General features: G+C 64.1%; 1 protein-coding gene across 4 annotated transcripts in view; it reads right to left on the bottom strand.

Moving 5' to 3' along the window:
* Positions 1 to 202: 202 nt before the first annotated feature.
* The window catches only part of OSBPL5 (oxysterol binding protein like 5), a 65,480-nt gene continuing 51,717 nt past the window's right edge, over positions 203 to 13,965 (bottom strand). For all 4 annotated transcript variants that reach the window (XM_080688297.1, XM_080688296.1, XM_080688298.1 and 1 more), the window contains exons 15-22: positions 7,352 to 7,449; positions 6,878 to 6,967; positions 6,660 to 6,796; positions 4,278 to 4,466; positions 3,890 to 4,016; positions 3,263 to 3,395; positions 2,599 to 2,701; positions 203 to 1,563 (exon numbers count right to left, since the gene is read on the bottom strand). In XM_080688297.1, coding sequence (XP_080544423.1) covers positions 1,425 to 1,563; positions 2,599 to 2,701; positions 3,263 to 3,395; positions 3,890 to 4,016; positions 4,278 to 4,466; positions 6,660 to 6,796; positions 6,878 to 6,967; positions 7,352 to 7,449 — 1,016 coding nt within the window. In that variant the 3' untranslated portion in view covers positions 203 to 1,424. The remainder of the gene's footprint in view (positions 1,564 to 2,598; positions 2,702 to 3,262; positions 3,396 to 3,889; positions 4,017 to 4,277; positions 4,467 to 6,659; positions 6,797 to 6,877; positions 6,968 to 7,351; positions 7,450 to 13,965) is intronic.

Genomic DNA, 13,965 nt, shown 5'->3' with positions numbered 1-13,965 from the left:
CCTTCCCGCCTCCTGGCACATGCTTCACAGGGTGGGCCTGCTACCCAGTGCCCCATCCCGCCCCGGGCCCCCCCAATCCTCAGGGCCTCGGACCCTCCCCTGGCCCTCCAGCCCCAGACAGTGCCCGGCTGGCACAGAGTCTGCCCCCGGGGAAGCCCCTCATTCCCAGACCCCCCCCCCCAAGAAGACACCATGCAATGTGTGTGTTCTTTTATTTCAAGGGATGGAGCACAGACGTGTCCCCGAATTGGGGCGGGGGGGGCGGGGGGTGCAACAAGAGCATGGATACAAAATCTGGAAGATGAGGCCATCAGCTCAGAGGGCGCGGCCACCAAGTTTAAGGCTCCGGGGGCACGCCCCTGTGCAGGTGCTCACACACGCACACTCCCACAGGCACACGCGCACACACGTGGCACGGGACATAGGAACCGAGGCCAGGCGCTGCCTACAATATTGCCGTTGTGTCTGTTTGAAAAGTGGAGAGCCCCGGCCGGTGTGGCTCAGTGGATGGAACATGGGCCCTCGGACTGAACGGTCCTGGGTTCGATCCCGGTCAAGGGCCGCCGGCTCCATCCCAGCCCGGGCGGGGGCACGTGCGGGAGGTGACCAGTCGATGTGGCTCCCTCACACCCGTGTTTCTGTCTGTCTCTCCCCGCCCTCCCACTCACTCTCCCTAAACATCAGTGGAAAAACATGTGAGGATTAACAACAAGAGCAAAAAGCGTCCAGTGGGAGAGCACGCATCAGCCAGCCCAACAGTCCCCGTGTCCCCGTGTCCATGTCCCGTGTCCGTGTGGGCAGCTGAGCCGCACCCGCACCCGCAGCCCCACCCGCCTGCAGGACCGGCTGCCCCCGTACTTCTCACTGAGCTTGTGTCCAAACAGCACACGGGCAGAGTGAACCCCACAAACCAGAGTAAACCCCACGAGCCAAGTCAGGGGGCGCCGGGGTCCCGCCCGAGGCCGCTCCAGGCGACACGGGCAGGGTCTCAGGAGGGACAGCCTGTGCTTCAGGCCCGAGGCGGCCCTGGCGGCCCCCGGCTGGCTCCTCCACCCCGCAGCCCCACTGGGAGGGACTGTCCAACCCTGGCAGCCCCCCCCCCCGCTCCCACCCACGCCAGCCCCCCCGGCAGGTGGACGCTGCAGCGGGAGTGAGAGGCGGGTGGCCAGGAGCGGGGCACCGGGCGGTGGCGTGTGGCTGGAGCATCCAGGCCGGCGCTGGGCGGGGCCCCGCCGAGAGGCCAGCACCTCCCCAGGGACCTGCCAGGTCCCTCCTGCCGTCGTCCTGCTGCCGGGACCCCTCTGTCCACGTGGCCGAGCTCGGAGCGCCGTCCGCCTGCCTCCCGGGGTGTCCAGTGCTGGGTGCCGGGAAGGTGGCGGGCGGCGGGCGGCGGGTCTGCAGGTGACGCCGCTCCCGCAGGACTCTTACGTGAGCACGTGGTTCACGAGCAGCTGGCACGCCAGCAGCACGCACAGCAGCCCCCAGGCGCGCGGGCTCTGCAGGAGGCCCGGGGCCGCCGCCCGCCGCGCCCTCGCCGAGGCACTGAGCATGGCCGAGAGGTGCCTGCAAGGACGGGGCGGCTCAGCCAGGCCGGCCGGGGGGGACGCACATCCACCTCAGGGACGCTGCGCGAGGGGGAGGCGACAGGGGCGGGCACCCAGGGCACGCGCTCGAGGGACCGGGGTCAGCGCCAGGGGAGCTGGACCTACCCCCCCCCCCCCCCGCTCTGATGGTGAGATGCGTCCCACCCCCAGCGTCACGTGTTGGAGCCCTGACCCCGGACCTCCGCTGGGGCCGCATTTGGAGACGGGCCTTTAGAGAGAAGATTAAGGTCAAATGAGGTCACTGCCGGGGCCTCATCCAAGGGGACTGTGGGCACAGCAGAGGCCTGGACACCCACAGAGGGACAGGGCGGGGCCGCGGGGCCACGGGGAGGAGGCTGGTGTGAGCCGCGTCTGCGGGACCCGTGTTACGTGACCCCGGACACGCAGCCCCAGCTCTGCCGCGGAGTCTGGGGCGGGCGGACTGCGACAAGCTCCGGGCCGGCCTGCAGGTCCTGGCCTTGTCTGCAGCCGCCGGCTGCCAGGAGGATGCTCAGAGGGCCGGTGCTGACTCACCGGGTGCGCTGACTCACCGGGGCTCCGGCTTGCCCAGCACCCACACCCTCCTTGCCCACGGCACCCACACCGACACTGCCCTGCCCACGGGCTGCCCAGCAAGCAGCCGGCTCAGCAGCTCACACAGGACTCCCTGTGGCCGCCGTCCCTCGAGGGGCAGGAGCCCAGGCATCTTCCTGTGCCCCCAGGCCACCCAGACCCTAGGGCAGCCGTGGGCACACGATGGCCCGCGGGCCGGATCCGGCTGTTCTATCCGGTTCTCTTGCTCTCCCCTCCGCTCCTTTACTTTGAATTTATATTAGTTCACACCAACACTCCATCCATGCTTTTGTTCCGGCCCTCCGGTCCAGTTTAAGAAACCATGGTGGCCCTCGAGTCAAAAAGTTTGCCCACCCCTGCCCTAGAGGGTGCCAGCTCCCAGCGGCCGCCATGCGTGCGCACCTGGTCCCCGCCCAGCTCTCGGGGTCCCGCCCCCTCCTACCTGTGCAGCTCCTGCTGGGCTTCCCGGATGGACAGCACGGCCTCGTGCAGCGCCTGCAGCCGCCCGGCCTCCTTCCTGCACCGCGGGCACGGGCTCTCCCCGCCTGGGGCGGCACCGCCAGCCACAGGACCAGGGCACGAGGGGGCACGCAGGGGAGGGGAGAAAGGGGGATGAGCTGGGATGTCGGGGGGCCAGAGAGTGCGGTCCCGGAGTGGTGCCCAGCTCGAGCCCCTGCCCGCCTCGTGGGAGTCCTCGGGACAGAGCTACCAGAACCGGGGGGGCAGGGAGAGGTGCGAGGGACCTTTCAGGGGGGGCCCCCAGGCTCAGCTGCCCCGGGAGACAGACAGAAATGGCCAAGGGGGGCTCCCCACTGCGGAGGCGGGGACCACACCGGGAGACACAGGCAGGGGGGGACCAGAGGGCCACAGGCCGAGGGACACACCCAGCCCGCCCCCCCCGCCCCCCGTCAGCCATGGGCGGTGCCCTGCCCTTGAGCCCAGGGCTGGGGAGCCCCAGCCGCCTGCCCACACCTTCGTCTGTCCTGGACTCAGGGAGGCCCCTGAGGCCGCTGGGGGTGGGGGGGTCGTCCTGGGCACTGCCCCCCCCCCCACAAAGGTGCCTTCACACCTGCCCGCCCTGCAGAAGGGCCTGCCCCACCGCTCACCGGGGACAAAGCCCCCATCCTCGTCCGAGAGCTCCGGGCAGGACTCGGGCGTGGAGCCGCTGCTCTCGGTGACCTGGCTGTGGCCGGAGGGCTGGTCGCTGGCCTTGCGGAGCCGCCGGTCGGGGCCCGGCCTCTGCAGGGAGACGGAGGTGCTGGGCCGGGAGCGCCCCACACCCACCGCACCCCACGGGGACCTGCTGGGGGTACGCTGCCCGGGGAACCTGCAGCACGTGGGGAACCTGCAGCCGGACGCCCCTCGGAAAGCACAGCCTCCTGCGCCTCCCTCCTTCCCGCTGCCCCTCAAGGCCCTCCCCCCCCCCCCCCACCGCGCCCAGGCCAGTCCCAGAGCCTCAGTTCCCTCCCCTGGGGAACGGGCCAGGCGGAACACCGTGAGGGCGGTCTGGGACCCGTGGGCTGGGACTGAGTGTCCTGAGTGTCCAGGGGTCTCAGGTCCCCTGCTGGGGAGGGCGGGGCAGGGGACACGGCGGGGCCCACAGGAGGCCCTGCTGGAGGTGGAGGTGAGAGGGTGACAGGACAGGGGGCGGAGAGGAGGCCAGGCGGGTGGGGGCAGCCTCACTGTCCCCCCCTCGCTGCAGAGGACGCCCCAGCAGGGCCCTGGGTGCTGACCTGGCGCCTGGGCCCTGGGCTGCCCCCCAGACGGGCCTGGGCGGTGCGGCTCTCCCGCTGCAGGGTGTGCAGCGCCCCGTCCTGCTCATACTGGGCGAGGTCCTTCCGGGGGTCCCAGGGGCTGTGGCTGCAGGGCCAGAGGGTGTCCGTGGGCGGGGCCAGGGCTCCTCAGCCAGAGCCCCCCCCCCCCACGAGAGCCCCTGCCCCCAACACCACGTGCAGGGGCCGCACACGGGACAGCCAGGAGCCCTGATCCGGCCCCGCCCCATCCCTCGCTCCTCCGGGGGGAGCAGGGGCCCCTCGGGTTTCTCAGGCCCAGGGCCAGGCTGGGTGGGGGCATGTGCCAGTCCAGCCCATCACGGGCCCGGGCCCCGCCTGCCACACTCACTTCTCGAAGCGGTAGCACCACTCCTGGGTGGCGGGGTCCAGGTGGAACAGCCGGGGCGTCCACGGGGCCAGGCGCTGCTGCTGCTGCTCCCGGGTCCGCTGCCGCTGCGCCTCTTCCAGCACGAACTTCTCCCGCGTGGCCGTGTGCTGGTCGCCCTCCCTGATGGCCCTGGTGACGTGCCGCCACAGCCTGCGGGCGGGCACCGCTCTGAGCTGGGGGCCTGGGTGGCCGTGCCCCCGCCCCCCCCCAGCGCCGGCGGGAGGCTTAGCACACGCTCCACGGATTGCCCCCGGTGACGGGGAGCTCACTGCCAATCGGGGCGCCCCGTCTCCTGGGACACTTTTTTTAAAAAAAAATAAGCCCCATTTTAAAAATTAGATTCAACAACCCAGCTGGGGTGGCTCAGGGGTTGAGCCCTGACCTAGGAACCAGGTCACAGTTCGATTGCAGGCTCCGTCCCCCGTGGGGGGGGTGCAGGAGGCAGCCGATCCATGATGCTCTCTCATCATGGATGTCTCTCTCTCTCTCTCTGAAATCAATACAAACGTATTTTAAAAAATATATAAACTTAGCCCAGCCAGCGTGGCTCAGTGGATGAGCGTCAACCTACAAACCAGGAGGTCATAGTTCGATTACAGTCAGGGCACATGCCCGGGTTGTGGGCTCTGTCCCCAGTGGGGGGCGTGCAGGAGGCAACCGATCCATGATGCTCTCTCATCATGGATGTCTCTCTCTCTCTCCCTCTCCCCTCCTCTCTGAAATCAATAAAAAATATATATTTAAGCCGAAACCGGTTTGGCTCAGTGGATAGAGTGTCGGCCTGCGGACTGAAGGGTCCCGGGTTCGATTCCGGTCAAGGGCATGTGCCTTGGTTGCAGGCACATCCCCAGTGGGAGGTGTGCAGGAGGCAGCTGATGGATGTTTCTCTCTCATCGATGTTTCTAGCTCTCTATCCCTCTCCCTTCCTCTCTGTAAAATATCAATAAAACATATTTAAAAATATATATATATACACATATAAATTAGATTCAACAGAAGCAAAATTGTCCCAAGTTGCTCAAGTTTCTCCGTGCTTCCTGTCGCTATGATCTGGGTGCTTCTCTCCTGGAGACCAGCGATGTGGGAACAGCCTAGACGCGGGCAGAGGCCTCAGGCGGCCCCAGCGCCGCTGAGAAGCTGGCCTGACGGGGTGCCCTGCGCAGCCAGCACAACCCGTTCAAAAGGTGCCCCTCTCTCCACGCGCTGCGGAGCCCGGCGTGTGGCTCAGTGGTGGAGCAGCGACCCAGGATCCAGGAGGCCAGGGCACCCGCCCGGGTCGCCGACTCAGTCCCTAGTGGGGGGCGTGCAGGAGGCAGCTGACCCAGGCTTCTCTCTCCTCACTGCTGCTTCCCTGTCTCTCCCTCCCTCTCTGCGGCCTGCACGTACAGGTTTTCTCACACATGTGCAGGGGAGGTCCTGGGGATCAGGTGGGACCACCAGTGTGGGGGGGCCCCCCCGGGAGCGCGCCCTAGGCTCCGGCACACGCACGTGGCGGCACACGGAGCACTAAACGCGGGCTTTCCTCCCTGGTCCCTGCCCCGGCCTCTTCCGGGCGTGACCGTTCCACGAACAGAGACCACGGGTCCAGCGGGTCAGACCCTTCAAGGACGCAGTGACCTTGGGGAGGGCCCTGGCCGAAGCGCAGCCTCCTGGGAGATCCCTGCCCACCCCTGTCCTCGAGGTGGCGGCTGGAGGGGTGGGCGGAGGCCACGGGAGGCCGTGACGGGGCCAGGGCACCTGCCCACAGCATGCCCGCGGTCACTCAGTGCCCTGCCCCACGCTACCAGCTCGAAGGCAGGGTGACCACGCCACCCCGAGGCCGGGCCTACGCTGGGCCAGATGGAGACACCCCCCCGCCCCGCTTCCCCCTTCCCCCACCTCACAGGGTCTTCGCTTGAAAGACAAGGAAACCGTGGTTCAGAGGGTGCGACCCAGGAGCCCACGCACGCTAGGCTCCCGCCAGGAAGCTCGCAGAAGCCAGACCTCCCCCAGGAGACAGCAGGTAACCCTTCATAGACAGGCACCCCCATATGCACCCCCATATGCAGCAGGTCCCGCCGAGACAGCGCCCTGAGGGGCACGGGGTTCGTTCACCCCCTCACCCCCACAGCTCACCCTCCCCAGCAGGGCCCACCCTGGGGCGGCTGGTCACCTGCAGGCAGTGCCGCCCAGACCAGCTCTTGCCCTGCTGCCCCTCCCCCACAGGACAGCTCCCCTGCCACAGGGGGGGGGAGGGGAATGGAGGGGGGGAGACCCATCCTCCCAGCGACATCCTGGGACTTGCTCACAGGCCCGCAGCCCTGCCCACTGGGCTGGGGGCGGGGCCGCGGGCGGCAGGCTCACCTCTCCGACTCCAGCTCCGCCTGCTCCTCCGGAAGCACCGTGCGCAGCCGCAGCCTCTGTCCGCGAACCTCGGGGCTCGGGTTCCAGAAGAGCTGGGGGCCCCCGCGCCCCTCCTCCCTGATGAACACCTCCCCGTCCTGCAGCAGAGGCGGCGGCTCAGCGGGCCCAGGCCATCCCGGCCGCCCCACCGCGTGCCAGGCCCCAGGGCGGCCTCTTACCCAGCGCCCCGAGAGATGCGCCAGCACCTCGTCCCCCGACGTGATCCTGCCCGAGATCTGGTTGATGCTCGCGCTGCCCCCAAAGAACGGCTGAGGGGACACGGCGTCCGTGAGGGCGGCCTCTCCACACACCCCGGCCTCCCCGTGGGACGCGGAGGGGGCACCTCCCGGGGGACAGGCTCTCAGCTCTGGTGGGTGCACGGGAGCCCAGCTGGGACGGGACCCCAGCTAGAGGCGGGCCCTCGTCCAGTGCCTCAGCCTGAGCTCAGGGCTGCCGGGGGCGGGGTGCCCCCCACGAGGGCCTGTGGGCAGCGCCTCCCCTCGGCAGCTGCTCCCCCAGGTGCGCTTGCTCAGGAAACCAGCTCTGGGGCACAAAGAGGGCGGGAGGGGTCCCCCAGCCCGTCCTCTGCAGCCGGACCCGGCCTCTGCGCCCTCCGAGCGGGGGGGGGGGGGGGGGGTGTGCGCCCGAGCTACCTTGAGCTTGAACTCCAGCTCGGCCTGGAAGTGGCTCTTCTTGCACTCGATGGTCACCCGGCCGCCCAGCTCCATGGTCATGGTGCCGTACAGGATCCCTGCAACACAGCCCGGGTCAGCGCAGCGCAGCCCAGCCACGCGGCCGGGCGGGAGGGCGGGAGGACGGAGCTGCGGGGCAGACCACGGGGAGTGGAGCCGTGAGCTGTTCCTCAGTGTCCGCTCCCGGCAACGGGGTCTCCACCACCATCGCTCAGGTGAGGTGCTCCGTGCAGGAGACGCCCCGCCCTTTGCCGGGTCACCTTCGTTCGCGGCTCCAGGCCCTGCCTGCCCCCCGTGGGCTCCTGGGCGCCCAGGACGCCCGCTCCCATGGCTTTGTGGCTCACACGCTCAGGACGGAAGGCGCGAGGGAGGAATGAGGCTGCCGTCCTGGCCGGCGGGGCACTTGGTGGAAACACGCAGCGCCGCTCTGAAACGCTGAGACGCGGGGCCAAACTGCATCCCTCACGGAAGACACAAACCAGCCACCGGAATGGCAAAAGGCGGGAAAGAGGGCCCCGTGCACCTGCCGGAGAGCGGGCGGGGCTCTGTGCTGCCTGGGGCGGGGCTGGGGGTGGGGGCGCGGCTGGAGGCGGGGCTCTGTGCTGCCGGGAGGGGCTGGGGGTGGGGCTGGGGGCGGGGCTGTGCTACCTGGGGCGGGGCTGGGGGCGGGGCTCAGTGCTGCCTGGGGTGGGGGCGGGGCTGTGGTGGGAGCGGTGCTCTGTGCTGCCTGGGGCGGGGGTGGGGCTGGGACCGGGAGAGTGGGCGGGGCTCTGTGCTGCCGGGAGGGGCTGGGGGTGGGGCTGGGGGCGGGGCTGTGCTGCCTGGGGCGGGGCTCAGTGCTGCCTGGGGTGGGGGCGGGGCTGTGGTGGGAGCGGTGCTCTGTGCTGCCTGGGGCGGGGGCGGGGCTGGGACCGGGAGAGTGGGCGGGGCTCTGTGCTGCCTGGGGCGGGGGCGGGGCTGGGACCGGGAGAGTGGGCGGTGCTCTGTGCTGCCTGGGGCGGGGGTGGGGCTGGGACCGGGAGAGTGGGCGGGGCTCTGTGCTGCCTGGGGCGGGGGCGGGGCTGGGACCGGGAGAGTGGGCGGGGCTCTGTGCTGCCTGGGGCGGGGGCGGGGCTGGGACCGGGAGAGTGGGCGGGGCTCTGTGCTGCCTGAGGCGGGGCCGGGGCCAGGGTGGGGGCGGGGCCAGGACCGGGGGCGGGGCCGGGGCAGGCAGCCCAGCGAGACCCTAGACTTCCTGGACTACCAGTAAACCTGGTTTTCTAGTGCTGAGGCCGGGGGAGGCACCTGGGGACTGTGCCGATGAGGTAACCCTGTCATTTACAGAGTCACCAAAAAATCAAACGGAAAACGCCATTCCTAGGAACCCAAAGTAAACCGACTAAAGGCCCGAAGTAGTCACAGCCTTGGGGAAACTACGCATAACCGCACAGCCCCGGAGGGACGCCTTAGGCGCAGGGACAACCCCGGAGATCCGGCCACGGGCTGGTCCCTTCCCTGCAGGTCCAGCCACTGCTGGCCACGCCACTCCGACTGCGCAAGACAAAGAGTAACGGCTGCGAGGTGATGGCCAAAGAAACATTTCCGGCCCTGGCCGGTGTGGCTCAGTGGATAGAGCGCCAGCCTGCGGACTCAAGGGTCCTGGGCACATGCCCGGGTTGCGGACTCCGTCCCCAGTAGGGGGCGTGCAGGAGGCAGCCGGTCCATGATTCTCTCTCATCATGGATGTTTCCATCTCTCTCCCTCTCCCTTCCTCTCTGACATCAATAAAAATATATTAAAAAGAAACATGTCCGTGTCGGGGGAAGACAGTTCAGAGGTCAGGACTCGGGCACTGACAAAGCGTGTGAATTCATGGTCTATTTCAATATTTTTAAAAATGTATATATATATATATATATTGATTGATTGATTGATTTCAGAGAGGAAGGGAGAGGGAGGGAGAAAGAAACATCAATGATGAGAGAGAATCACTGATTGGCTGCCTCCTGCACGCCCCACACTGGGGATCGAGCCGGCAACCCGGGCCTGTGCCCTGACCAGGAATCGAATCCTGACCTCCTGGTTCCTGGGTTAGACGCTCAACCACTGAGCCACTCCGGCCGGACAAAGAATGTGATTTTAAAGGTTACAGTCACCAGGTGCATCCCCAGGCCTCTACTTCCCCCAAAAGCCTCCCTGATGGCCAATGAGGTGCATCCTAGTCATTAAAAGAACAGGAACAGCCCAGCCGGCGTGGCTCCGCGGTTGAGCATCGACCTAGGAACCAGGAGGACACGGGTTCAATTCCCGGTCAGGGCACATGCCCGGGTTGTGGGCTCGATCCCCAGTAGGGGGCAGCCGATCCATGATTCTCTCTGATCATGGATGTTTCTTTCTCTCTCTCTCTCTTCCTCTCTGAAATCAATAAAAATATATTAAAAAACAAACAAACAAAAAAAAAAAAACAGGAACATCTTGCTGTCTCTCAAACGCCCCATTCCTGCCCCCCCCCGCCCCCGACCCCCATCAAGAGACTTCCACTCGCAAAGCAATGCAAAGGAAGCGAGGGCCCGCCTGGAAGAGGGGTCAGGGCTGCGGTCCGGAAGTGACCAGCGGGAACCGGGGGGACAATCTCAGCTGCGCACTGTGCAGGCCCCCGGAACCTCCCAGCGGATCAAGTGCTCCGGAGGCGTCGAAGCAAACCGTCTGTATCCAAGGTCCATCTCCCAGGCGGAGGGTCCGCACGCACCTCCACAGGCAGCTCAGCCTCCACCCGGGAGCAGCCCCTGCAGAGCTCAGGCCGCTGCTCACGCCCACCCGCCTCTCTTTCCCGCCTCGGCTCCTTTCTGCCCAGCCCGGCCTCCTGGGCGCCCCCGATCTGGCCCCACGGGTGAGCCCTTGCCCTATATCAGTGGTCGGCAAACTCATTAGCCAACAGAGCCAGATATCAACAGGACAACGATTGACATTTCTTTGGAGAGCCAAATTTTTTAAACTTAAACTTCTAATGCCACGTCTTCAAAACAGACTCGCCCAGGCCGTGGTATTTTGTGGAAGAGCCACACTCAAGGGGCCAAAGAGCCGCCTGTGGCTCGCGAGCCGCAGTTTGCCGACCACGGCCCTACATAAAAGGTCACCTGTTGGGTGGCTCTCTCCTTTCAGACCCAAAACCAAACAGCTCAGAAGGAGGGACCCCTGCGCGAGGGAGGAGGAACTGGCTAACCTCAGAACCCACAGGCCGGACCGCCCTGCTGTGTCCGCCGTCCTCACCTTCCCCTTCTCCCAGGGCCGGCGGCCCGCCTGCAGACACAGAGAACCCCCCTTCCTTCCTTCCGCTCCGCGACTCACATCCTGACCCTGCGGCCGGCTTGGCTCCATCCGGGACAGGGACCTGACCACATGGACGGCAACACACACACGCACGTGTGCTCGGCTGTAGACCAACACGGCACATGCATGTCGGGGGGCTGGCCACGGGCCAGGACGGCCCGTCGGAGGGTGTAGCCGGAGGAGCCTTGATTGGCGCCCACGGTGTGATGACAGCTCGTGGCCGTGGCAGGGCAGGGACCCTTATCTGTGGGTGACGCAGTGACAGTGCAGGTGCCCTGCCGTGTGGGACGCGCTCCCCACAGTCAGGCAGAGAGAGGGTGGGGTGCAAAGGAACCCAGACTGGGTGCCCCCCCCCCCAACAAAACGGTGAGAAAAATGGAGAATGCTGTTTTGGGGAGACGGAAGGAAGCTAGGAAGGCAGGGACAGGACCACGTGGGGGCGGGGGGAGGGGAGAGGGGGGAGAGAACCGGGACCCAGCCAGGGGGAAACGCATGGGTAACCCAACTGGGCGGGGAAGGAGGTGCACCCAGGAGCCGAGAGCTTGCAGGGGTCCTCAAACTTTTTAAACATACAGGATCTGACGGCCTCCCACTTACCGGCCCTTTCTGAATAATAATAATGCGACCTTAAATGCCACCTAAGGTTATGGTCTGGCCCCATCCCCAGGGGTCCACCTGTTCCAAAAGATGTGCTGACACTGAGACATCCCGGGAATGAGCCTTCGTAGCACTGTGGGACTCCGTTATCCGACCCAAAGGCTGGTCACCAGTGCCTCCTTTGGACTGATTTATGACCCAAAGGGGGACGTGTGGACGAAAGGGGCCACGTGCTGACCTGACAGCTCAGGGGAGGCCTGCATGGCCGTCCTGCAAACTCAGAGACTAAAGTCACCACCAGGGATGGTCTGAAATGAAACTTGAACTGAACGCAGTGATGGTAGGCAGTTCCGTCCTAGGCTGGAATCTTCCCCGACAAGGTCAACCTTTATCTTCCCTGAGCCTATCTGTCTTCTTGCATCTAAGATAACATTCCTGTGAAATGTCAGGCTAATTCGAAACTTCCCTCTTTCCCGACCCCTCAGGGCACACATAGCCACCTGCCCTGGGCGCCAGGACAGAGACCGAAAATTCCTTCACTGTTATGGTTAACCTGTTCCTTGCGGACGGTTAACTACCCTGCACCCACCTAGGTAAAAGCACGTGTCTATCATTTTACTTTTTAGCCAGTCCCAGAGGTGCTCCCCTTGGCTTTCTCCCGCCTCCCTGACCTATCACCAATGGATTTCATGGAACCCACCTGTAGAGAGCCCTCTGGGAAGGCACATGGATACTTTTTTAATTCTTATCAGCTGAGCCCAAGGGCACTGGCAGAATCCTGTTATCAGTACTGATTCCAAGTACTTGGAATGAGGATCAAAAAGGACCTTGACCCACCCAAAATAAGGAGCTTACTCAGATCCTGATGAATAGGATTTGGGCACACCCGAAACTCCTTTTGATCATAAAATCCCTTTTGGAAACCAATAAATATGCTGTGTTGTCTGAGGTGAGGGTGACTGTCTCTCTATCAGAGGACAGGAAGCCACCCGGCACCCACCGTGAATCTATCTCTGTCTCTTGTCTCTTTCTTTCTCTAATTTCTTAACCCCCAGCTCCTCCCCTCAGGAACCTGTCTTTCTCCCTTTCCGTGCGGGACGTGGAAAAGGAAGAAACACTGCACCACACCCACCTACCTGCCTCCTTAGATGTCAGGTATGACACAAGGTGGAAACCCGCCCTTCTCTGGAGCAGAATCCCAGTCTCTGGAGATTCTGCTTCCCGGCAACTGTTGGCAGTTTGGCTCAAATAAGCTCACAGCAGTTCTTTACAGATTTGAGAGTTTGCACGCCCACATTACCCACAGCGATAAGAAGAGACTGCAGACAGGGCCACGGAGCAAGGTGGCAGGACAGGAGGAGAGTTTCTTTTTCCCTGCTGTCACTCCCACAATTTACCAGAAGCACCTGGTCGTCAAACCCCAGGTGGTCGGCCCCTCGGGTTCAAACAGCCCTTCTGTTGAAACCGAGGGACAAGAGAAGCTTACTCTCAAGGCTACATTTTAAAAAATATATTTTTTTTTTAAAAAAAAATTGATTTCAGAGAGGAAGGGAGAGGGAGAGAGAGATGGAAACATCAATGATGAGAGAGAACGTCATCGATCGGCTGCCTCCTGCACGCCCCCACTAGGGAGCAAGTCTGCAACCCGGGCGTGTGCCCTGACGGGGAACCAGGAATGGAGCCGGGCCCTCCTGGTTCATAGGTCAACACTCCACCACAAAGCCATGCTGGCAACCTACCTTCTTCCCTACATCGCCCTCCTCCCGGCTGGTTTTATAGCTCAGGGGTTCTCCGTGGAAATTTCCCTCTCTCCTCCCCTGCAACAGGCCTCTGCAAACTCTGTAACTTTCACGCTAAGCTCGTTTTACAGCAAGCATGTCAAACTCGCAGCCTGTGGGCCGCATGTGGCCCACAATAAATATTTTTGCGGCCCAGCCAATGTAACGGTATCTAAGAAACATTCTCATAAAAATTTCGTAACTTAATTTTTACCATATCCCATTAAACATAATCCTATCTAATAAAAGAGTAATATGCAAATTAACCATCACTCCACTGCGCCCACAAGCCACGCCCACTAGCCAATCAGGAGCGAATATGCAAATAAACCCAACCAAGATGGCTACGGCCACAGAGAGCAGGAGGGAGGCTTGGGTTTCCCCGGCAATGGAGGAAGCCAAGCTTTCCGCCTGCCCTTGCCGGCCTAGTCCTCCACTCAAGGCTACAAAGTTTCAATGATAGAAGATACATAAACCCAAACAGAAATGGCGGCAGCCACGGAGCTGGAAAGAGCAGGAGGCTAGGGTTGTCCCCGGCGATGGAGGAAGCCAAGTTTTCCACACACCCTGGCCGGCCCAGGCCTCCGCTTAAGGCTACAAAGTTTCAATTATAGAAGATACATAAATCCCAATAGAAATGGCTGCCGCCACCGAGCAAGCAGAAGGCTTGGCTCCGCTCCAGGCTACAAAGTTTCAATTGTAGAAGATAAATAAACCCCAGATACCAGGGCCTCCGCTTGGGTCGCCAGGGGGAGTGGCCGGCCTGCAAACCACCACAGGCCCCTCGCCCAGGCCGCCCCACACCCCAAGGGAACCCCCACCCTGATCCGGGACACCCTTCAGGGCAAACCAGCTGACCCCCACCCATGCACCAGGCCTCTATCCTATCTA

The sequence above is a fragment of the Plecotus auritus genome (genome assembly GCF_963455305.1).
Source record: "Plecotus auritus genome assembly, chromosome: 9".
Taxonomy (NCBI): domain Eukaryota; kingdom Metazoa; phylum Chordata; class Mammalia; order Chiroptera; family Vespertilionidae; genus Plecotus; species Plecotus auritus.
Note: the sequence above shows the minus strand (reverse complement) of the source record. Positions and strands in the feature narration are given on the sequence as shown.